At 44.8% G+C, this 25,146-nt stretch overlaps 1 protein-coding gene across 3 annotated transcripts in view; it reads left to right on the top strand.

Moving 5' to 3' along the window:
• Positions 1 to 25,146, top strand: part of mgmt (O-6-methylguanine-DNA methyltransferase) — a 160,273-nt gene that overhangs the window by 25,804 nt on the left and 109,323 nt on the right. For 2 of the 3 annotated variants that reach the window (XM_068652650.1, XM_049736759.2), the window contains 7 exons: positions 237 to 355; positions 10,268 to 10,471; positions 10,556 to 10,757; positions 10,854 to 10,989; positions 11,242 to 11,404; positions 12,036 to 12,236; positions 24,385 to 24,443. In XM_068652650.1, the coding sequence (XP_068508751.1) occupies positions 24,411 to 24,443 (33 nt within the window). In that variant the 5' untranslated portion in view covers positions 237 to 355; positions 10,268 to 10,471; positions 10,556 to 10,757; ... (2 more) ...; positions 12,036 to 12,236; positions 24,385 to 24,410. Of the gene's footprint in view, positions 1 to 236; positions 356 to 10,267; positions 10,472 to 10,555; positions 10,758 to 10,853; positions 10,990 to 11,222; positions 11,405 to 12,035; positions 12,237 to 24,384; positions 24,444 to 25,146 lie in introns of those variants that run through there. The other variant, XM_049736761.2, reaches the window with a different exon arrangement.

The following is a 25,146-nucleotide window of genomic DNA, read 5'->3' as shown; positions in this document are numbered from 1 at the left end:
ATTCATATTTTAACCCTTATTAGGACCGTCTGCCGCTGAGTGCCTGAATTACATTTGCCGCCTTTCCGCTCGTCATGAAAGACAAAATCGGCCTAAAAGATGGCAATTGACAGAGGGGAGTCAAAATATATAGGAATCCACCGCACGCACCTTTTCTTCTGGGCCTTTTTAATGAGCTAAAATACCCACTTCTTGCCATTTCCCCTGCCTTAATTGATGATTATGTTGTTACACAGAAGCAGCGCTTTGCCGCTCTCCTCCCAGTCATTACGATGTGGACGGCCAGCTCTTGAAGCTTCAAAGGCGGGAAGGAGCGATTTAAGCATGGGCTCGGAGCATCCCCTTGGCCTCGCAGGTAAGAAATAAAATATATCTAATCATTACAATCAAGCAAAAAGAAAAAGAAAGCGTGTAAACATTAGCTTCTAATCGCTAATTAGCCCCGTGGCTGAATTACGGTGAATTCCTGTTTGGAGATGACCGCCGCTACGGTCCCGCTTAAGGGCATGTTGTACGTCTTAGGACGAGCCAATTAGAAATTCCGCAGCACGAGCGTAAAGGGGAAGAAACCTTTGTCATGAATATTTAAAAAGACAACCGCCGACCAGCACGAAGGGGGCGCTGAACTGCATGTCATGCGGGAGGGCGGGGAGAATAGGGGGGGGGGGGGGTATCTGGCAAAGTAACCCACAATCGATAGCCTCTTGATGTTTTCGGTATCAGCGGGAAGATGGCGCTTCTTCCTGGACTCGAAGATGGGGGGTCAAGGTGATGAGGGACCTTCTTCTTTTGTTGTGTTCCAATAATTTGACCCAATTTGCTGCCCCCCTTTTTTTGCTTCAATTCAATGGACATGGTGCGGCCACCAGGGGGCAGTGTAACACAAATTGCTCAGTAAGCCGCAGGAATATGTTCATCGCAGAGGACAAAGAATATCTGCCCGTGAGAATGATTATCTGTGTACTGTTTGCGTTCAAATATCCACGATTTCGTAATTTGTTAGCCCGGCTCTGGTGCTTTTGCTAGCGCTAAGTTCATTGGACTTTATTATGTGGTTGTTTAAATACTCGACTAATGAAGATAAGCGCTCTTGAAAATGGATGGAGAATGACTTTTTGGTTTTTTTTCCAGTATATAAATTCAATTGACAAGGCTGTAATGTAGCCCGTGGCTGTCATGTCTGTCATGCTTCTAATTTGGCTCATTTGCTCACCGGGGTGTCAGCATGACTACAGCCTGCTGAGTCAACACATGTCAAGGATATCATGGAGCATTTATCTGGTCCAAAGTGCATGCAAAGGTCAGAAAAAAAAAAAAATTACATTCTGTAAAAATGAGATTCTTCTGACACTATATAAGACACACACACACACAAGCTGTTGTTTCCACAACCATCACGCGTTGCAGGCCGAGAGTGCGATGCGCTTAATTGGTGTTTTTAAATGCGCCGACACCTTAAATTGATTCTTTTGTTTTTCAACAGCGCCCGCACGCGCACCGGTGTGATTATCGCGGCGGTACGTGACAAGTGCTTTAAATTTCCACTCGGCTCTCACCTCATCGCGCGCACGCCGAGCTGCAAAGTAGCTTCCGAGTCGCTAAAAACAATGGCGCCTCCCGACACCTTCGTCGAGCGAGCAGGTAAACACGTTTGGGTTTTTTTTAATACCCCGGAGTCTCGATCAATTATTATTCCTCATTTTTTTATGACGCGCTTTTACGGCGCGTTAAATCACATTTGCCTGCTGCTAATACGGCGCAAGCCCCAGAGGCTAACATCCGTAGGATGTCGGAATTTGACTGATATTTGTAAGAAAAACTTCAAAAAAGTCAATTTAGGGAGCATTGTAGAATTCATTCAGGATGTTTTTCTTTTTCTTTGGCTTTTTGATAACACTAACCTAACACTAATGTTACTGGTCAAATTGAAACCCCAGAAAAAAAAAAGTAAAGAAAAGGAAAAAAAAAACTTAAATATTGAATTTTTTCACCAGTGCAAAGCAAGCCCCTCCAAAAATCAATTAAGTGCCCATGAAACTATAGCATTAATTAATCTTATCCTGAATTTCCCTTTTGGAGCTCATGCCCTGATTAGGGTCCTGTTTTTTTTTTTTATTGCACAGGCGTCCCTAATGTTGTGGCCGTCCCCCCCCCCCCCCCCCCCCTCTATTGAGTAGCTCAGCTGCAGCGCTTAACCTCGGTGCGCAATTGCGGCGTATCACTCCAAGGCAAATTGTTTTTGCTTTGGACCCCACAACAGCAACTAAAGACCCACCTGCTCATCCAATAAGAGCAAATCAAATCACATAGGCTCCGTTTCAAAGGGACATGCTCTAAGTTGATTCTTTTCATTTAATTCCAGCAAAGGGATCGACCCCCCCCCCCACCCCGTCCCTTCCCTCCCCAACGCACCCCAACAACAGCAGCAAGCAACACACGCTTGCCCTTTATCTGCCGCTGAGAAGCAGGGTGGGGCGACGAAACAGAGGATTATCGATTTGCACTCAAACAGTGGGCCAACCTAAAAAGCCCCAATGAATTGTCACTCATTATTGAAATTATCAGGCACTAATTAAACTGGCAACCCTAAGCCCCCTGGGCTGCGCTCATCTCCAACTGAATTCCAGCTCCTCCGACAGTAATAGGGAAGGCAGCATTAGCCGCTACTGGATGCTAATGAGACCTGGAAGCTGTCTGCGCCTCTTAGGGGGCTTCGCGGGAGCAGTATCGCCGCTGCATGTGAAGCAAGCGCAACTCCGAGAAAGCAGCTAAGCAAGCAAAGTGCTGATTGGCGGCGCCGGAGAATGAAAGCGGACGCTCCCGCATCAGCGGCTACATTCAGCGTCGCTTTCAGTACTGTTCCATTTTTTCCCCCTCAGTTGTTGACGGCGCTCGCTCTTATTTTTGTGTGTTTTTTTTTGCAAGCCAACAGACGCGGCGTACCGGCGAGAGTCTGACTGACTTTATCACGCGGTACGCAGCCTGTTAATAACTTCCTCTGACAATTCCCCCCTCATCTTCTGCTGATGACCAGAGGGACGCCCGTGATTGTCATGTTTGTAGGGTGGGGTGGTGGGGGGGGAGAAAGATGCCAAAACAATGATGTCACGTCAGCCTCTCTATTAAAAGACTTCGTATTTTGAGCGGCATAATTAATACTCTTGGGCACGCCGCTACCAAGTTGGCACTCCAGGCAAAGGGCTGCCACTCACCTGATAATTATTTTTGGAAATGGAGCCCAAATTACGGTGATTGACAAACGCAACAAAGCCGAGACAGCCCGCAGCGTTCGCACGGGAGAGAAAGGGGAGAAAAATAAGCGCTGATTGTATTGTTATCCGCTTTCACCGAGGATTTCGCCGCGTCCTTTCATGTCTCGCGGAGAACTTTGGCGGGGGGTCAAACTGTTTAGCCTCGCGATCCTCTTGAAGGAGCACAACAACAAAAAAAAGCCTCAGCGCGAGTAATTAACACTTCTGTCGGCTTTTTCAAGTAAGTGTAGTTAAAGCGACGCGACGTCATGATTAGCAAAGTCGCGTTGACGCCGCGACGGCCCGTCAGAACCAATCCAATCATCGGATGCCAAATAAAACTCCAGACGTCACAGGCCACCATTCAAATGAAAGCAAGTGTGTTAGCTTTTCACACGACCTGTGTACCTGTCTGGTGGCATCCATTAGTTGTTGCCGCCATGCTTTTTACACCTCCTACGTGGAGAAATGTTTTTGGGGGCAGCTGCTCATGCTCCCAAAAAAAAAAAAAAAAAGATGATGTCAGAAGAGACCTGCAGGTGTCTCAGTTGTTCCCTCTCGGACGGGGAGGTTTGGACAAGGGGATGTCGTTGATCTTTGTGAACTGTGGGCTCGTGAAGCGCCCTTTGAGACTCGTTTACGATTACGGGCTATATAAATAATCTTGGCGGCTAGAGTTCAGCACTGCGTGAGACCTGAGGAGAGGACAGGGACATGCGGTCAGGGGGAAAAAAAAAAGGAGGCGGAGCCTCACCTCGAGCATGAAGACGAAAAAAACAAAAATGATTAAATACACGAAAATAAATTTGATAGCAATTTTCTGCTATTTCTTTTTTTTTTTTAAAATGCTGAATTTGTGTATTTCCAGGATGTGATTTCCAGAATAGTAGTTAACATTAAAATATTCTCAAAACTGGACCTATTGGATCTGATTAATAAGGACAGCCCAACGGCCCATCTTAAATATCTGCTTCCAACATCAGGGCAGAAAATACCGTTTTTAATCTCAAGCTACTAATTTAAATGATCCTGATTTGCCGAGTCCACGCTACTTTTCCCATCCAGGTTGAAAGGGCAGGTGCTCGCGTAAACTACTCGGTCATGGCGCTCCTTTGACAAGAGGCTGGGAAATGATGTCAAGTTCTATGTTTTGTTCCAAAATGAAATATTTATTGGCAGCCAGCACCTAGCAAGAACAGACGATAGGCCAGGACGCCGCTTCATCTTCTCACACTCATATTTGGCTTCCACCTCCGCAAAGGCCAGCCCGTGTCCTGAGGGTGTTCAGCGATTCAGGGAAGTGCGCGGGCTTTGGATCCGCATTTCAAAGCCGCCCGCGTGTGCGCGCGAGACACGCGGACAAAATGTCCGAACAATTATATGCTGATTTCCTCCATTGCTCTCCCGACTCTGCCCCTGCGTTTTATTTTTCCGCACGCCGTACATCTCTATTGTGCAAGGCGCCGGCTGATTTATGCCTTTGCGGTCAGGACGTTTTCCACTCCGGCGGCAGATGTGAAGTTGCGGCGCATTCTTTGTCATCGGGGGTTGTTTTGTTTTCCCGCACAACATGCGGAACACATCATTTACCATCATTTAGGCTCCAAATACCGGCGTGGGCGGCTCGGAGAAAGATTTGATGGAAACGCGGCGAAGAAAAACACCAAGGTGGAAACTATAAATCGTCGGCGTAAAATCCAATCCGAGGTCTGTTGAACAGAAACGCGCTCTGACAGGAAAAGCATCACGCTGCGGTGCGGTTTCCACAGCCGCCGCTCACTTCGGACCTCATCGCCTAAAGTACTTTTCACTGCCGGGTGGTAAGAGAGGCGAGGATTATTTGCCCAAACTCCGAGCGGACCACTTAAACAGCAATATTATTGATAGTGGCAATAATTTCCGACTTCTGGTCTGCACCCTTTGGTGCGTCATTTCATGCAACGGCCTCGAGCACGCTGGGAAAGCCATTAGAGAGAGGCCCGAATGCTAAATGCATTAACAGAGAGAGGTCAGAAAGCATTAAAAAAAAAAACGGTTCATTGTAGCGCCGTCCAATCGCGCTACAAGGCTGACCCCCCCCTCCTTTCGCCCTCCCCCACCCATCCGACATGCATTGCAGTCATGATTGAGCCGGTGTCATCGCCAGCACCGTACCTGGAAAAAGTATTTTCCCGGCCCCCCCCTCATTTGATCACGCAGGCGGGCGACGCATGTCACGCCGGGTTATTCCCATAGTTAATATGCTTTCACGAGCTGCCATTTGCGAGCCTCCACTTGATTATTTTGGCACATGGGCAAACGGCCGGCGCTTTGCAGGTATCAGAGAGCCCCGGCGGTCACGATCTATTCGCTGAGAAGGCAGGCGGCCGGGCTCCTGGCAAAAGACTCAGCAAGCATCTCGGCGTAATGAAGCCAGCACCTTCCATGTGTGCGCGTGCGAGCGGGTTACATTAGAAATGCATGAAGGCCAAGAGGTGGCTACCTTCGCTCCGCTCCAAGCCATTTATATTTCCATCATCGGCTATCAAAGCGGCGAAATGTTTTTGGAGAGCGCCACGTCCGTGTCAACAAAACACGCGGAAATGGCTGTCAGATAGCAACGGGCACGCTTAAGCGAAGCGGCGGCGAGCGGGCGGGCGGCATCCAAGTCGACTGCGACCACAGAAGGCGCGAGGCGTTAGCGCTTGGACGCCTCCACCGCCGCTTGGATAACGAGCGGCTTTCCTTTCACGACACTTTGAAATGCGCCGTGATTTTTACTTTGCCGTCTCATTATCGGTGGCCGCTTGGCACGCGCCGCCGACATCGTTGCCCAGAACGGAGGCCTGAACCTGGGCAACTTTCCTGCCGTCCACCCACCCACCATCCCTCCCTCCCTCCCCTCACTCTTTTGGCTCTTGGAGACTTTCAGTGCGTACTTAATCATGATTAATCGCTGCCTGGATAATCAGATACAACATCAAAAGGTTGGAGATGACAGTCCAAGGACGCTTGGGAGGAAACAAGGTATAGCAGGCATTCATTAGCTTTGGCATGGCACTCATACATTAGCCCATAACCCTTTATTGTCCTAATTAGGCTGGAGAGCCTGGCGCTACTTTTACATATATGGTTTACCTCCACCTTGACCACAACGGGCTGCCTCGTTTACATGCGGTCGTCTATTACTATATTTTTATTTTTGCCTCTCGTTTTCTTCGCACTAAGCCGGCTAATGTTTTTGATTTACACAAGACGGGCTCTCCCGTCCTTCTTACCGCACACGGCGAGGTGCGAGCCGCACTGTATATTTCATTTGGTCGGTCCCCCCCACCCCACCTCCTCCTCATCCCAAGCCTCCGCCCTCCTTCTCCGCTGTTTTAAGTCTCCCTGGATGGAGCCTGGCTCGCCGTGCACCATTTTCCCAGCTACAGTAGCAGTGGTGCTGGGCCTCGTTCAACCCCATTATTTCTGGGAGCCAAATTCCCATGGTCCCAGGAACAGGCGTGCCAGCTCTGCCGTCTTGGCTCTCTTCCCTGGTATTGTTTCCTTTGTTACATCCAGAGCTGCATTTCAGCCCGTTAACGTTTGCGCTGGGAGGTCCGAATTCCCAACGATCAGCTTTAGAAAAGGTAACTTCAAGTTCAGAATGCAGACACTTTTTCTTCTGTTACCTTCAAAAAATTATGTTTCTTTGTTTTTGTTTTTTATTTATTAAGGGGGGGGGGGGGTGTCACCGTTCCTCCATTTTTATATTTTCCATTTTTCTTCTTTGTTGTGATACAGGTGAGCAGAGTGATAAAACTCCTGTGAAATGTTTGCACGGATGGCCACCATAAAATCGCGCTCGGTGGCTCCTAAAACAAATTTATTGTGCTTTCAATTATCACTGCTGCTTTTTAATGTATGTGTTTTAATTTTCAACACATCAAAAGTCCGGTTCACTCTGAGATTACATGATTAGTAAATAAAGTTAGTAAAGTTAACCAATAAGGTTAGCCAGTAAGTTTACATTTGTAAGGTTAGCAAGTAAGCAAAGTCAGTTTTTAAGTTTAGAAAGTCATGAAAAGTAAAGTTAAGTAAGTAAATAGCATATATAGTAATTGTACCTTGACTTAAAAGTTCCTTAGGAAGCCAAAATGAGTTTGGGCTAGCCTTGATTTTTTTTTTTTTTCTTTTTCCTGACCAGTCAAACACAAATACACTAATACTACATACAGTAATTGCTTTTAACTTTAATTTAGTTTTCTGGAATTGATTTGTGGCATTTCAATTCACTTCAGTGTAAAAACTGTATTAGTAAATTGACTTCCAAGCTCGTTTACAGAATAAATTCAAGTCAACTGCACCTACTGTATATAAGCCTACTTAAGTGCTCCACATTAAACTCACACTCGACTTAACGAACGTGGAAAAGCTTCTCCGCCCTAATTCCGCCAAGCGCCGCTTATACAAGTGCGATTACCTAAAAGTGAATCCCGACGAACATTCGGAAGCCGTCCCCCCTATTCAACGCTGATGGCATTTCTCCATCTGTAATCCACTTTATCGCCCATCATTCTAGCCTGAGCACCCCAAACTCCTTTTCTGTGATGCGGGCCCGCCAAAGCCACCATGGCAGCTCGCACACGAGGGGATTAAACGCCAGGCTTGTTGGCTCAGCGCGGCACGGCGCGAGCATATCCGACTGATGTCGGGCTGTTCCGCTCGGAACGGCGACGCTCGTCTCCCGGCGCGCAGACACGCCGGTGTCAGGTAATTCTCAGAGGAAGAGCCACGCGCCCCTGCGGGGAGCGGCGGGGAGGCCCGTATCACATCTCGGGAGTTGTAATAGCAGCTTTGAAGACTCCAGTCCACTAATCCCACATCATGTGATCATGTGTCTAATAGAGCAGCTCCTCATTCGCCGGAAATTGCGGGGGATTTCGGAGCTGTCACTTGCACCCGTTACAGTCGGGAGAGTATTATATGTCGGGAAAAATAAATACGAGACTCCCTGCGCATGGCTTCCCGTGGACACACGCAGAGTTGGATCTGGAGTTTCACCATTACAACATCAACGTTGCAATTAGTACATTACCTTAAAACAGGAAAAAATGCATTAGGGTCAATTAAACATTTGGACAGGTGTTTATTCACATGTATGTTCTGTAAATATACGCTTGGATGTGATTTTTAGGCTACTAACAGACTTTTTTGTCGGCATAAGTAAGGGTTAATACGAGCTAGTAGGGTTATCACACAGAGCTAACTTCCGCTAATGCAGACTAGCATGCTAGCTTATGTGCTTGTCGACCCATTTCAGAGATTTACAATTTATTATGTCTTTATTCATATTCGGTTTATTCTGTTCTCCGAACCGGATTCTGTTAGATTTCCTCCCGAACTTGATGAAACCAAGCTAGCGTTAGGCTACTACGTAGCATTAGCAAGCCCAACAGCGGACACTCCAACAGCCCCTCAGGTCCAAATAACCATCGAATGGAGTTCATAAATGTCATTTTGCTCAAATTTTTGAGTATCCCAAAGCAAATAAAATGTCTCCTGACTTAAAAGGATCAACAGTGAACACTCTTAAGCGCTTCCCTAATCAACACTTGAGAGAATTTACATGAGGGGCTATGATCAATAATGGCATCTCTGGTGACGCGCAGACAATCTTGATCACACGTGTGTGAATGCAATACCTTGAAGAATAGCGCAAATTGTCTCTTCCATAATCATAAGCTGTCAAAAATGCAACAAGAGCCTCCGAGTGGAGCGTGTGATCATCGCGGAAGCTCAGGTCTGCAGAGGTTTGCGTGACATTTTTAAGTCCTCACTTTTTTTTTTTTTTTTTTTCCCCCTTCTTTTTGAGCGATTATCTCAGAGGTACGGCGCACATTAAATGGCTGAGTTAACCTCAACACATGTAAAAACCATTACGGCTATTGACGACAGCCGCGTGTAATCCCAAGGTTTGATATTGACACCGCGTGATCAAATGCTAAGCTCTGCTAGCAGATAGCTCGTGGCTCTCTGGGGGCGGCGGCGTAGACAGGCAAATGAAGCAGAGCCAGATTGATGAGAAATGAGTGCTCTGTATTGTGTGTGTGTGTGTAAGGGATACTGGCGAGCCAATCAATTAATACTTAAAGTGGAACCAATTCTTGTTTCACTTGGGCTTTGGCCCCCTTCATTTTCATCCGCGCCGAGGTCCGCATGGCTAATTAGCCGCACTGCAAATGGATGCTAAGCCACGCCAAATTAAATCTTAGTTCATTAGATATAAGCTCTTTAAAGATTGAAGGAAAATATTTGAATTTTTCAAAAGTTTCAACGTTGCGGCGCCCTCATTAAAAATGGGACGTCGCAACGTTGCGGGGAGGAAGTGGGGAAATGTCTTTGTGCGGATGAATAATCCAACCAATATGAAATATTAAGTCACTATTTTACCCTGTGGTTCTCCTCGGGCTGTAGCGATAGGCTGGGTAATAGAAGGCTTCTGCTTTGAATAAAATACAAAGGTGCATGAAGGGGAAGCTCAACTATCTGGAGGCGAGCGCACTTTTGAATTACATTGTAAATATATTCATTATTCCACGCGTACAAAAGAAAGAAAGAGTCAGGCATTGTTGATAGACGTCACTTTTCAAGTCAAGTCGGTAAATAAGTCAACAGCTTTTATTTTCTGCTAGAAACTGGAAAAAAGAAAAAAACACGGGCAAAGTTGAGGTTTTTAATTTTTAACTATGTTTACTTCCTGTGTGGACCTCGAGATGGAATACACTCAGTTTGGCTACACCTGAGTTGGAAACAAAATGTCCGTTACAAACGTGCAGTGTGTTTTTTTTATTGAAATGAAATTAGGAAACAATCTGAAATTAAAGTCTTCACCTCAAATTAATGCCTGGTGTTCTGTTGAGTTGAGTATATAAACACTGCTTGGCCTCCATGGCAATCCCACAAACTAGAGCCATCAGATTTTATTATTTTTCCTAACTCATTCAAGCTGATTTTTCTCCCTTCCTTTTTTTCACAGTTGTTTCATTTCACAGGTGTACCTAATGACCTGTCCCGTCGTTGAGGCCTTACGTCACGTGCGACGTCCGAGCCAACGAACGCCTTTTAACCGCCGTAATTCGGCGATGGCCGCACCAGATGGCCGACCGCTGCTTTCTCGCACTTGGTGAAAGGAAACAAATTAAAATCCACCCAAATTTGTCTCGGGGAACGTCGCCAGGCTCACCCAACACGACATTGTGAGGAACACGCCGTCTGCATTATCGAATAAAAGGTTGACTTTGCATGAATAACTTTCTTTTTACTCGTTCTGTCATCCGCAGTCGAGCCGTAAAAGCGTCGAGCTCGGAGGCCACCTTGTCGTTTTTTACACAGTGTCCATTGTGTAACAGCTGTAAAACACGCTCCAAATTATTAACTCCACATGCCTGCGCCGCTGATGAACTGGAATCCCAGAACAACCTTTGGATTTTGGCCAATAACCTTGGAGGGAGACGCTGATTGAGAACAGGACTGCGAATCCGGGTCAGTCCTCGTGCACGGCCGCTGAGAGCAGGATGCGTGAGCGACGCCAGGGTGTGCCGCTGATGCGCTTTTGAATCATCTTTTGTCATGTTTTAGGCAAACCGCACCTAAAAAAAAATGTTTGAAGGGGACGACAGGTTTCAAGGAACGCGAGGAGAATTATGAGCTCAATGGGATGGGAATGTCGAGCCGTGCCAAAGAAAGCAACGAATTGCGGCACCTGTACTTTATGGTAATACATCACAGATACACTTCAGATCAGTTTTTATATATTTTAGATTTTTTTAATCTTTATATATTATATATCTTTTTATGAATATATATTTTTAGGAATATTTTTTGTGAATAATTTCCAAATGACAATTTTACTATGATTATTCTCAGGAGCCGGCGGGACGGACGCGAACGTCGACTTTGCTCCGGCGTCTTTCGACAATGATGTGACACCCAAAACCCAAGAGTGACTGTGTCTCTTTCCCCGCAGGAGGAACAAGCGAGATGATTTGTTGAGGGGCCCCGGGGAGCCAGCGAGCGCGCCTTGAAAACAGGTGGCGCAACATCACACCGCAGCGTGCCTTCGGGGAATATTTGTAGACGTGACGGAAACGCACCGAAAAACAAAACGCAGACGCAAAACGCGAGCGAAGGTAGGGCGCTGACACGTGATGCCTTCCCGCCAAAATGTCACTTGTGTTCTTGAAAGGGGACAACATTCGGATTAATTTTTAACTCCTAGTGAGTCTGGCTTTCATTACCATGACGACCGCTGAAACGAGCCCCGATGTCGAGGCCTGTTCATCGCATCTTAAATTATATATATATATATAACTTTAATTATTATAGAAAAAACACATTTTAACTCAGAGGGAGAAAGTGGCTCTGGATCTTCACCCAGTTTAGCTAATCATGTCGTGGGTGGGTGTGGTCATTATGTAAATTAGCTCCATTGTTACGTAACGCTGCAAAATGCCCCATCACGGACAGATTAGAAAAGGTCTCCTCGCTTGCTCGGTTTCATACTCCGACGCACCCCGGAGACCAAACTATTTGCAGACAAGCCATTAAAAGTCAATTTTCCATAATATGCTTCCGTTATACTCCAAACATTGACAAATGTTGTGATTTCCCCTTCTCATATTCGCCGTCACTTTCAGTCGGGACAAGACCAATTTCTTCCTTTTGACAGATCGCTCCAAAATGTATTAGCAGGGAGGCCGACTGTCAATCCGACTGCCCAAAGGTCCTTACAGGTCTCTCTTTTTTTTTTTTCTGTCCTAGCGTTGAGAAATGATGTAATCAAGCCGTCCTTCCTACCTAGCAGCGCTCCATCCATCCTCTCTAAAGGCCTGGCGGTCCCTTTGGCCTCGCTCTGGATCAAGTCCCCCACAAGGCCCCCCCTGACCCCGTTAGAGGCGCATGATGGGCGGCCCTGTCACTTCAAATGGCTGCCCGGGTCCGGCGCGAGCCTCACCCCTCACTGTGAGTAAACCTCTGTGTTATTTCGGTTTTATGGCGCTACGGCTGGATAACTCGGCGGAATGGATGCGGACAACTTAGTTATTGTCGCGCGGGGCGAGGGAGTCCATGCTGTTACGCCGGTGCAAAAAACGTCTTTGGATTGAACGCTATGAAAAGTTATGTGGCGTGAGGAAAGCATCGCGTCCAGGATGACCGCTGCCCCGGCCGGCACTTGGCCGCGGCTTTATCCCGAAGACGGCGTTCAAAGGGGTTATTTAAATTTCAAGGCAGATGACTGCCTCGTACGCGATGTGTTGCTTCTCCGGCGGCGCCTTTGATGGCGAGGCGAGAGGGGAAGACGGCGGCTTTGTTATTGAAGTAAAGAATAATAAGGCCACTGCATGTTGGGCTGTGTACAGAGACCTTGATATCAATCCAATGCACTATGCATGGCCCCCGCGCAACAAGCAGCCAGACAGGAAAGCGTGTGCCTTTTGATCCCGCTTTCCTTCTGTTGTCTTTCATCTGACCCATCCTCCCAAATTGTCACCAGCGTACACACACGCGCCGAAAAAAAAAAAAAAGACAGGAGGGTGGCGAACCCTCGGGGTGCGAGGGGGTGCCGAAATGCCCCGTCTTACTCCGGACATTTTTACTCATTAAGTTCCAGAGGAGGGTGCCTGGCGTCTTTAGAAATAGCTCCGCTGTGAACACGGCGGGCCAAGTGGCCATGATGCTCCGATTCCAGTTTCGTGTTGAGAATAATCTCCCCTTTGCTCCTAGTCTGCAAAGAGGGCGGTTAAACATATAATGCAACTAAACATCAAAATGTACAAAAAAAACCCCGCTATATATTTCGTCCACCCAAAGTCTCTTAGCTTCTTGCTAGCATAGAATTGAAAACACTATAGACAAGCTAATAGAAATTAGCGTGTATCAGGGAATTTTTCATTTCAGGTTTTTTTATTATTTAGTTTTAGTTTTATATTCGGGTAAACTAATTTGTAGAGCAAGTCTGCTATGTTATTATGGTATTGATTGACAAAAAAGAAAAAAAGACTTTTTTGCTGCAATCATGGCTTTAATTAGTTTAATAGTAAAGTTTAATAATTACGTTCATCAAAAAATACATTTTTGCTGCAATCATGGCTTTAATTAGTTTAATAGTAAAGTTGAATAATTACGTTCATTAAAAAATAAATTTTTGCTGCAATCATGGTTTTAATTAGTTTAATAAACGCAAGGTTAAAGTTCAGTTGTTTTTTTAAAGCATTTTAGGTAAAATTATTTAATTTTTTTGTTATTTTGTTGGCCCTTTTCATTGAAATTTTGCCTCGCGACCCAAAGCAAAAAAAAATGACCAAGCTATGTGTCGTAACTCGAACAACTCTCAAGGTGTAAGTGCAGGGGGCGCTATTCTACTCAAATACATTATAATTACAACAGTTGCCAGTTTTATTTATAGTGGCGCAGAGATGACATTACCGGCGGTGCGGAGGAGAGAGACGCTTCACTTTTCCTCTCCCCGTGTCAGCGAATTACACGCTAGAAGCGACCGAGTTCATGAAGGGAGGGCATAGCGAAAGATAATATGTTAGCTTTGGACTTGATCCGCCGAACATACATTTTCGGTCTTCCAACATAAATTTCCCCGGCTTCTCACCGTCACACTAGCGGCAGATTCAGCATTTCAACTTTGCGAATTCCATCGCTCTTACCTCAGGGCGGCATTAATCAGAAAAGCGAGTGCCGAGTCAATGATGCATTTGGACGTTGGAGTGTTTCCATAGCGCCGCGGTTCAACTCGCCTCCACTTCCAGCCACTTACGGTCAGAGGCGGCGTTGGGTCCAGGAGCGTGGAAAAGGTTCCGATTGAATGATGGCAATGTCGAACGCACACAAGTGTCAGGTGAATCGTCCGTGTCAAAAATCGATAAAAAAAGCCAGAAGTTTGTCGTTTTCGACGAGAGTGTTACATAGTTTGGGATTGCATCATCGAGGGCGTAAGTAAGGGCCGAGTTTCAAGTTTCACCAAGTACTTGTGAAACCAGGCTGTCGTCACATCATAACTATGAAGTGTTGTCGTAAAGCGGGACTAACTTATAGAGCTTTTTTTTTTTTTTCTCGTTTTTGCTCACACGATACCAACTACTCCGACGATCCATATTCATGCGTTTCACATTCATGCAAATATTTTTACACCGGAGCCCGGGAGGCACCAAAAGGCTTCCTTTTGCATCCGAGCACGACGCCACAAACCCGTTTCGCCTCGCGGAATGAAAACAGGTAGCGCTTCAAAGTTTGCATCCCAACTCCAAACTTTCCCATTCGTCACGGCGTCTCACTCTGGAGATCCAGAAAAATTTCAAAGTTAAAATCAGACGAGGCCCGATGTTGATTTTGTCGTACACATGCAAAAAGGGGGGGGGTTATTGTCAAAGGCATCAACGTCGAAAGGCTATTACGCCAGTCTTCCACATCGATTTTTCAGGCGACCCCGAGCCACTTGGCGGGGAACGACAAGGTGTTGCTATGATAATAATCATAATATGTCAAGTATCGCCCAGCCATCAGAGATGCTAGTCTCAGTTTAATGATTCTGGGAAATTGCGGATTACCCGGGATATGAGAGCAAGCCTACAGTTTTCATATAGTGTGGGAGGTTGCAGGGGCTCTGTATTAGTAATCACAGGGGAGCGCCGAGAGGTGGGAGAGAAAATCTGCTTCTTCTCTTCTCTCATTCATCATCGCCGTCCTCTGGTGAGGAAACATGGCAAATGGCCAAATGAATGCACTTCATAAAGCGCAAATGTCTCCTCTGATGTGCCTCTCGCAGAGGAGGAGCGGTGGAGGAGGTGAAGGAGGGGGGGTTCAGGGAGGAGTGGGAGGAGGAGGGGGGTAGATTTCCACAGATATATTATTGTCAAACTCTGCTGCCCCCGCTCCGGAGCGTTATTATAATATCGTAGGAGATTTTACAATAAGATTTGGCGACTTCAGCCCGAGCAGTTACCATAACCGCATTACAGTGATGGCAGCACTTTTCAATCGGGGAGCATATATTGTCTGACTGGATGATAAGTTTCCTCAAATAAGCACTCACTCATTTTTTTTTTTTCTTTCTTCCTCCGCCTCCCCTGCTGTCTGGATGCTTTTGTAATTCAAAAGGATTTCTTAAAAAAAAAAAATTCTCCTAGGTGGATAAAAGCGAATGAGATATGGAGACATGAAGCGAGTCACGCCTCATAATAAGATGGTCAGTGCCACAGGGAGGTGCTATGGATCCTCTTATACCCCGCCCCCCCATGCAGAATATTGACTTTAATACATGAAATGTTTGTGACACGTCGTTCAACAGCAGCAATATCAGGTTTGATCACGGACAGCTTGTCGGGCATATTGGATAAAAAGAAGGAAAGAAAAAAAAAATCTGGCAATATGCAGCAAAGACGGCGTGTGATAATAGTGGCAACATGTGTGCTACCAGGAGACCGCTCCTTAAGGCTGCATGGTTTTGTACATGTCAAAATAGATTGGAAATATCCAAATGCGGCATATGCTAAATAATGTGTTTTGATTTCACACGCAGAAACGGAAATATTTTATAAAATAGAGATGAAACTGTGAGGAAAACCACCAAATTACATAGGCGCAAAAAGTACAACATAAAAAAAATGCACAAAAGTTTAGTATTAAACACCGTTTGATCACATGCCCCTTCAAAATAAAGTACTGTCCAGAAATAATTATGTTGAATATAAATTTGCAAATTTTAATCATGTGGGTGTCCAAATAAAGCTATATGGTTCTAAAAATGCAGCATGAATAAAGCAATTCTAAAAAAAATTCAAAATGTATTCTGTAAGTGTGAGATTAATGTGACACTCCACACAAAACCATAACTCCAAATGTATTTTTCTTCAAAAAAATAAGTACACAATAGAAATCTGAAATATCTTACTGGATTATGCACAACATAAATTGTTTGAAACACATACATGGTTTAAAATTGCATTTTATTTTGGATTGAAAAAGGGACGACAGTGTACAGTTAATATAATTAAAATTAAAAAATACACATGGAGCTCATATAAAGTGAACATAGTAGCACAAGAATATTTTATTCATTGGATTAATTTTAAGATTGACATTTGAATTGGCTTCAAACAAATCAGCATCAGTCGTGGAATATGTTTCCGTCCACTTTTGATCTGTGCTCTTCCGTCGTTAATTAGTGCAAATTTCCAGAGCATTCCAAGCCAATCAGCAACGGCGGCATGATGAAATCATAGCGGCACCGTGGCATTTTTTTTTTTTTTTCCCTCTTATTTTGTAGCAAGCTAATCTCGGCGACGCTCTCATGCACGTGTTTACTATTTGCGTGATTAGCGCAATTACGCCTCTTCGGCACATCGGCCCCCTTTTGTATGACTGTATTAATTACTCCATTGATTCAACTTAACACCTAATGCCCAAGTAACATAAATCATATTTTCCACTTAATTATTGTGTTTCTACCTAATTAAGGACAGAAGCGGAAGCTGCTGTGGTTGCGGAGAAAAAAAAAAACAAAAACAATATATTTACTATTTATTCCCTGGGCTGTCACAATGCAAAGTCAGTGATTAAATTGTTTGCCCAAGTAAATGCGTAAGTTTGTAAGATTATCAAAACACGTCGTAATAAACAGCCCGCCTGCTTTTATTTAATTAGGTTGTGTTTTTTCTTTTTTAAATTGGACCTTATTGCTTGCCAACTGGCGGACCGTCTCCAAAGTGAGAGTGCGGGGAGGCGAAGGGGTCAAAGGAGGAGATCCGGGAAGGCTGCGCCGGCTTATAATTACGGCCTCAAAATGGCATATTTACCATCTCTGCCAGCGAGGTCGTGCCTTCTGTCCTAGTAAACGTAGTGGAGTATGAAAGAGCCAATTACGGCACACTAGGTGACCTTTTAACAACTATTACCGCGGCCCATCAACACATTATCGCGATGGAGATAGAAGCGGGAATTACAACGTCGGAGCTCCGGCCGTCGGCGGCGGCAACGTCGGAGGCTGACGCCGGTGACAAGTGGCAGCTTTGAAGAATCAGCACAATAAAAGGAGACAAGTGCGACGAGAGAGAGGGAGACAGAAAGAGATATGGCGGCGCGGCAAAGGGAGGAGGAGGGGTGAGGGGATTGAACAATGGCCTCCGTACAGTACATTAGCTGTGGATGTCAAGCACCCCAGTCGCTCCCAATGAAAAGCACAACAAATAAGACGTTGGCCTGTTTGTATTCATTATCAGTCAGCACATGCCCCGGCTCCTGCATTAAACATTAGACTGCCTCTGATGTCTGCTTAACAGTTTAATTCCCTCCCCGCCGCTCAGCCTGTCATAATAAACCCATCGAAGCACACACAAAGTCAAATAAGAGTGCGAGGGGGCCGCCTTTGTGTATGCGTGCGTGTTTGTTGCACACGCGCGCCGCCGCACCACCACCACCACCGCTTGAGCGACAAACACGTCATTCATAATAGCCCCCCATCGCCCGGCTTGGCTTTATTGTAGTTTATCTGATCACAGATTAAGTAGATCTCAAGAGCGGCTGACCTCCCCAGTGCGTATTTGCGGCGCGCCGTGTGCCGGAAATCGTCAATATCTGTGCGCCGGCCACAATATTAGGGACAGCCGAATCTTTATTATCGCCTTTATGGAATGCTGTAAAAAGCGCACGGCATCACTACGCTAAGCAGTCCCATTTTACATCATCCCATAATATCATCATAACCAGACGTATTGTTCAACGTGTTCCCATGTGAGTTATAGCGAACTTCCACCGAGGAACGTTGTTTTTTTTTTGCAACCTAGCAGCACTATGCAAAAATACGAAATAACAGCAAACGCATCAAATAATAAATGACAACGTTATAAAACATCTCCAAAGGGTTTATACGCTGATTAGGTATTCACACGCGTTGACACTTTATAAAGATTTTATATAGTGCAGTAAAGAGTCGGAACATCCGAGTGCTTGCCAACAACCGGCGCCATCGCAAATTGTAACAAACAACGAGGAGTTCTTACATTTGTCACAATGGCGCTCCTTATTGTTGGAGACGCAGAAATGCGATAGCATGACTTTATTCACAATAGAAACATAAAAAAAAAAACTTCAACGCTATTAATTTATCAGATCATTTCGGTAAAAGACATCATGACTCTCCTTACTTACATATTAGATGCATGAATTTTAATGAGGACATTCAGGCGTATGCAGGAGGTGGAGGCGTCCAATTTGGTGCTGATCCAAATTAGGGTCATTGGGCCTTGGTGGAGGTCCGCGCTCTAATTGACATCACAGCCTTCGTTGAGTTTTGCTTCGATTTGAAATTGCTAACAATTCAGCCGCTTTTGTTTGGTTCTCATGAAATCCTAGCGTTACTACGTTACGATCACATGTGTACGTTCTTTACGTCCTTATTAGGCGCATGAATATTAATGAGAAAAGTCAGTCATGTGCAGGAGGTGGGCGGGTACGAAGGCGTACAAATTTGGTCCTGATCCAAATCGGGATTGTTCAGCCTTGGTGGAGGTTTGCGCTTGAATTGACATCGCAGCCATCATTAAGCGTTGTTTTAATTTTAGTTAAATGTGTATTACCATGTTGTTACATTTTTGTGTCATTTCATCTTGCAGAGGTCGCATTACTTTTGCGTTCGGGTTTGTTGAGTTGTGTGTGAATGTGACATCCTTCTCCTTCCCTCTGCATTTGTTTGCTTGTCTTTTTCCTTTTTTTTTTTTTATCTCTGCCTCTTTTTTGCACCCACTATCTCACTGCGGCAGCCAGAGGCTGGCACGGGCATCGCCTGGTCATAACGGTCTCCTCGAGTGAGGGGGGGGGGGGCGGCAGCCTGGCAGGCGGCTACAAAGACGCCAATTGCAAGAAAAGAAAAAGGGACGGGAGGGGCGGGGGACGGGCACCGAAATCCCCCACTCAGAAGAGATGATTGGATTAATTAGATAAATCCAGTGTATCCAATGCGAGTGTGCCTTGTCCAGAAATATGTCAGCGCTGTTTGCTAAAGGTACGGCCTCCGACACGGAGCGTTGGCGCATAAGGGCTGACCATCTGCTGGCTAATCCGAGAACGCAAAGTCCTTCACTTCCAATGAGTGTCCATTTTATTCCATATTACGCCACTTTGATAATCTAATCCACTTAGCCCGTGTAGTCGGCGTAGCAGGCACGCGCTAATCACGGGGTGGCGAAGGGAAAGCAACAAAAGGCGTCTCCTAATATTAATAAATCACAAGCCTTGCGGTGCACTGTAAATACGTTTCCGCAACATTATCAAAGAAGGGGAGGGTTTCTCTTATTTCGCTCTCTCTCTCAGGGAAAATCGTGTAATTACCCCTTGGCGTTGTGAGAGAGCAAGAAACAGTTTGGGGCTTTTTACTTTTTCATGACATTTGAGAAAAGATATCAAAATTTGGGAGGGGAGGGCGAGGAAAGGAAAAACCGAGCGGTTGTCTATTATTCAAATGCTAATATGTGCTCAGTGCTGCCATATTAGTAATTCAACATGTTACCATTGTGTTCGGGGTCTGGCGCGCCTTTATTTGCCTAGCAAAGCGCGACAATGCCAGCGTGTCTGTTTTTTAAAGGCATCTTTAGCCAGCAGAATGTTAACTAAGGTAAGCAGTGTTGTTTTAGCCCCTCAGTAACCACGCCAATTATCTGCAAACTTATTTTTTTCGACTTCCATGCATAGTTAATGCATCCCCTGCTTCCCTCTCGCCATCTGCCCCCCCATCCAACCCCCCCACCCCCATCCTCCCTCCTTCCACCCCCCCCTTCGCCAACACTCTGGAATTTTTATGAGATAGGACAAAAATGGGCACTTCCCTTATTAACATCTCACAGTGGAAATCAAATATGCAAGGAAAGTAGTGTATCTACTAATTAGTGCTGAATTCATAATTACTGTGCTCATTGATGGAGATACATTTGAATACGTTCATTTCCTTGGGGAGAGAGAGAGGCAGGCTGTCCGGGATAGACTGGGAAGGGAAGAAGAAAAAAAAAAAAAAAATCCCCTTCAGCCCCCCACCACCCCCTTCCCATCACCCCCACCCCCCCTCCTCCCTTTTCTTTTGGAAATTAGGGATCCGTGGCACATGGCGATACTAGCAGACTAAGATCCGAAGTGCCCGCAATTTTCTTCAGATATAATTAATCAAGTGAAGCATGTAACCTAATGAATGTGTTTGATATCCGCTCCTATTCAAATATGGGCTTTATCGCGTTGCGCGCCGGAATTGCTCGGAGCGATGCAGAGATGGTGACATTGCTTGGAAATGTTCCTCAACAGTTTCTCTTTGCGTGTAAACAATATCCATGCTTGTCAAGGCATGAAGGAAAAAAAAAAAAGACCGAGAGAAGAGAGAGACACGTTTTTAATTGCAGTAAATTAATAACAATTAAGCCGCAGGATGCCGCGCGGGGATCTTGACAGTGCTTTGTTGTTGTTGCCCTGGAGATCATTTCACCGAGGGGCTCGCAAATCTGACAAGCAGGTGAAAAGGTAAAAAAAGAAAAGTACTTGATGGGGAAACGAGGAGAAAACAATAGCGGTCCTTGGAAATAAAAATGGAATTAACTATGATGGTGACTTTGAAGGAGTGAAACTACGTCCGAATTGTCCCGTCCTATTATCCTGTCTTGTCCTGTGCCCTCTTTTCAAATTCTATTCTCTGCTCATGGTGTCTCTTCTTCACGAGGTGACAAATTGCCTTCTCAGTGCAACCGTACAGTACATCACATCATTCCTCCAATCCTGTGCCAACCTATTTTGTCCTATTTTTTTTTCCTCATAGTGAGTTGGAGTGAACCAATACCAACCTAGTCCAAATCATGGCTCACTACTAGTACTAATGCTGTCCTTCATAATTCTTGTATTATAGACTTCAAAACAAAACTGATGAATAATCAGTTTTGAAATCAGACGAGTAAAAACTGTTCAATTATTTAAAAAATGGAATGGTAATAAAAATTGCTAGAAATATCTGTGTTTTTTTAAAAAATGAAGACAATATTTCTTATTTATTTGTATTATGTATTATTTATTCTTCTTATTTATTAGAATTTGTTATGTATTTATTATTAATATCATAATTTATTTATTAGATTGCTTTTATACAAACAAGATAGGTAAAAAATAAATATCAGACACAATTTGGCATTGCTTTTTAAGTACTTTTAACTTTTTTTCAGTTTTTGGAGATGAGCCAGGAGTTGGTAGCCTTGCCATGATCCTAAGAAAGATAATTACAGGGAAGTCAAAGCAGTAGAAGAGACTTTAGCCATGGATCATATTCTTAGCTTGGTAGCATAATTGCTTCAGTTTGTTTTTATGACCTCAAAGGCACCGCTGTACGTTATCCGAAAATAATTTCTTTTAAATTTAAAAAGACCAAAAAAACGTTGGATTCAAACCCGATCAAAAATCAACCTGCGGCCCGAAGCATAACGTGTTCCATTTTTGGAATTTCCTCGAAGCTTTGCCCGGCGAACTTTGATGAATGAGCGGGACGCTGGATCGAAGAAAGTGAAGAAAATGAAAAATGTGAACGCAAACATCCTCGCGGCCGGGACCGACGACCGCGGGCGGGCGGGTTGGGGAGGATCCATAAGTCCTTAGCGTGACCTCGGAGTGTCAGAACGGAGGAGTCACGTGACGGACAAAAGGCTCCCTAATTAACAGTGAGGACTCTGAGAAGGCGCTCCGTAATGAGGCACCATGCCGGACGGGCCTCCAGTGAGCCACTTGGCCCATATGCAAGGCCAGCATCGCAAGAATTTACATACTGCGGGTCAATTGAACATATGCACACTCAAAACTGACTAATGACTTCCACTCTGCGCTCTGATTCTATTTCGCGGCTCGGCTCTGCGGATGGGCTGGCTATAGAGCGCTAATGAGGAGAACATCAGGAGGCGCATGACTGCAAACATTAATATATGCATCGGGACCCGGGTTCAATATTAAACCCGGTTGCTGGGGGAAATGGGTACAAACCGCAACATTTTCCACAGGCACAATTAAAGCTGCATGAGTGCCCCCCCCCTCCCACCTCCCATCCCCGCCCCGCCCTTTACAAACGCAGGGACATTAGCCTCTGATCAGCAGGGAGCAAAAGGCAATGTCCAGTAAAGTGCCCATCCTTGTCTTTTTTGACGCACATTTACTCTCCGACAGCTGATGCCTGACGTTTCACTATTAAAGTTTTTGAGGTGGCTCAGCGGGGGATAAGGGGGGGGGGGGGGGGGGGAGTTGTTTGTACGTCTTTATGTTGCCGCATGTTTGCGGGCTTGAGTGCTTGTGTGTGCATGCATGCGTACATGTGTATATTTGGCCGTTCGTCTTGGAGGGAGGGCTGGCTTTGGCTTCGCAAGAGTTGGAAGGTGTTAAAAGTAGGAGTGCTGCTGGTGTGTGTGTGGGGGGGGTGGAGTGTGTGTATGTGTGGGTGGGGGGGGCTCTCTTATTTGGCTGGGTGTAAAAAAATGCCCCTAGGTCTCCTGATGGAAGAGACAGGTATTAGCTCTGAGACCTCCTCAGTCCCAGCTTGCCATTAGTTTCCTCTCCAGCTGCACCAGGATCCGGACTATGAATCTGCCATGCTTGGTCATTCATCAGTTTCACAGTCCGCACCAGCACACACACACACGTGCACGCGCACACATTCCAATAACAACACGGTGAAGTGGTGAGTGAGTGGCGAAGAGACAGAGAGAGCGGGAAAGAAATAACTCGTCATCCACGCAGACGTGCGCCGGTGTTTACGTCCGTGCGTGCGAGGCCGGCCGCTCGCTCGCACCTGATTGCTCGCACGTGTGCGACCGTGCCCTCTTCCGCAAAAAGACATCGGGGTGGATAAATTAAGTCGGCGGCGAGCCGTTTCGCATGGCCGAGATGCTGCCGCCGAAGCTGCTCCCACAGTGATGTGGAACTTCCTGGCAAACAGGAAGCATTTTAAATGTTGGCCGGAGAGTTATGGAATTGCCTGTGGAAACATATTGGCCGGGGTCAAATGAAGAGGTCACCACTCGGAGACTTTCCGTGTCAAGGTCTCGTCTCAGCAGACCGGCCGTGTCTTTTTTTTTCTTTTTTTTGTATGCGCGGTTTGTTTTATTTATAATCTTCTGCCTTTTGAGATTATAGTCACATTTTGGGAGATAGACAGTGAAAGATGCTTTTTTCCTTTTTTCACAAGAGAAGTCAAACTTCACTAAAAATGTACATTTGACCTCCACCAAAGGCCAACAAAACTATTGCGTATTTAGAATAAAAACACCTGCTATGCCTTAACTTTGCCTTTAAGAGAAGCCAACAGTAGGGTATTTAAAATGGACCCTAAAGTTAGATTATTAAAAAAAAAATAGATTCAAAATGACAAATATATCAATTTAATTCATTTTTACTAAATGTTTTTATAGCTTAAAAACTAGCTTAGTTTTATTTATTTATTTTCTATGATTGTTTTTAGTTTTTATTGATGTTACACAATATTGTTTTTTATTGGTTGTAGTTTTACAATGTTGTAAACCTTTAGGTCCTTGAAATGAAATGTGTAGCTCTCAACTCTTTTTTTTTTTTTTTTTTTTTTAAATGTGCTCTACTCATAATCTGAATTAATTGAGTTAAACCACAATTTGCCTTAATCTATCACGAGCCTACGCAAAATGCAAGTCATAATTCCATTCATTATTTGTATGAAAATCTCTTTAAGAATAATATCTCTGTGTTTAAAAAGCCAGCAAATCTCCAAATCCTTACGACGGTTCTTCTTTCTCGTATTGGGAACACTGCACATTCTCGTCCAAATCAAAACATAATGTAAAATGCATTACATTTGTTATTCCTTTGCGGAGAGTAAAGAAAAGGGAATAGAGGCTGTTTAAAAAAGAAATACAAGTGCCAAACTCAAACATTGACTTTCAAAACTGAAAAGATTTATCTTTACCGTGAATTACTGGACTAATATTTAGTTAAGTTAAATTGCTATTGCAGTCTGGGACGACGTGATATTTTGATCGCAACACGCTGAAACATGTTGACGTTATATTCCCGTAAATGCCCTCGCCACTGAAATCATTTTTATGTTCACTTCTTTTTACACTTGCAGACATTTCGCACGAAGTTGACGCGCCAATGGCGTATAAGACATCACAATTCATCAAAGTGGTGAGTTGCTTTATTTTGACTTTTATGTCCGCGGTTCAAGTTTCCCCTGCGCTCTCGTGGGTTTCGTCCCACATTCCAAAAACAGCCACGTTGAGTTCATTGAAGACTTTTAACTGTCCGTAGGTGTGAAATTGATTCTAAATGTGTGCCCTGCGATTTACTGGCCACCACTCCTCCCCTTCCTCGTCTTCAAGGTCAGCTGGGATCGGCTCCAGATCAACTGCAACCCAAATGGGGACTTTGCAGTTTGCAATCATTGGCGTAGTTCTTCTATAAAAAAAAAAAAAAAAAAGAGGTCAAGCGTGCTTGCTTCAAGTTTTTTCATTGTGCTGTAATACTGATAGTAAAACATTTCAAAATAGATATCAGATTTTAACATTTTTTAAACACATCTAAAAACATAGGAAATGAGTAATGGATGAGGCAAAAATATTGTGCAGTGTAACATCATCAATATTTTAGAATGTACAATAATCATGCCTAAGGATGTACATTATAAAATAAACCTGGAGCTGTAGCTAACATAATCATTTTGTGTAATCCTGCTAGCTAACAAAATAAAACAACCTCTCATGATACCCGTTATTGTACTTTTCCCCCCCCCCCCTCTTGAGTGAGTGAAGGCCACAAGCTGTGTCGCGCGGCGCGTATGCTAACTCAAAAGGAAGGACGGGTGGTGGCGATGCGGTCGCTTGGCTTGATG

Source organism: Syngnathus scovelli, chromosome 12 (assembly GCF_024217435.2).
Source record: "Syngnathus scovelli strain Florida chromosome 12, RoL_Ssco_1.2, whole genome shotgun sequence".
In the NCBI taxonomy this organism is placed as follows: Eukaryota; Metazoa; Chordata; class Actinopteri; order Syngnathiformes; family Syngnathidae; genus Syngnathus; species Syngnathus scovelli.
The sequence above is the reverse complement of the archived record's forward strand: the minus strand, read 5'-3'. Positions and strand labels throughout refer to the sequence as shown.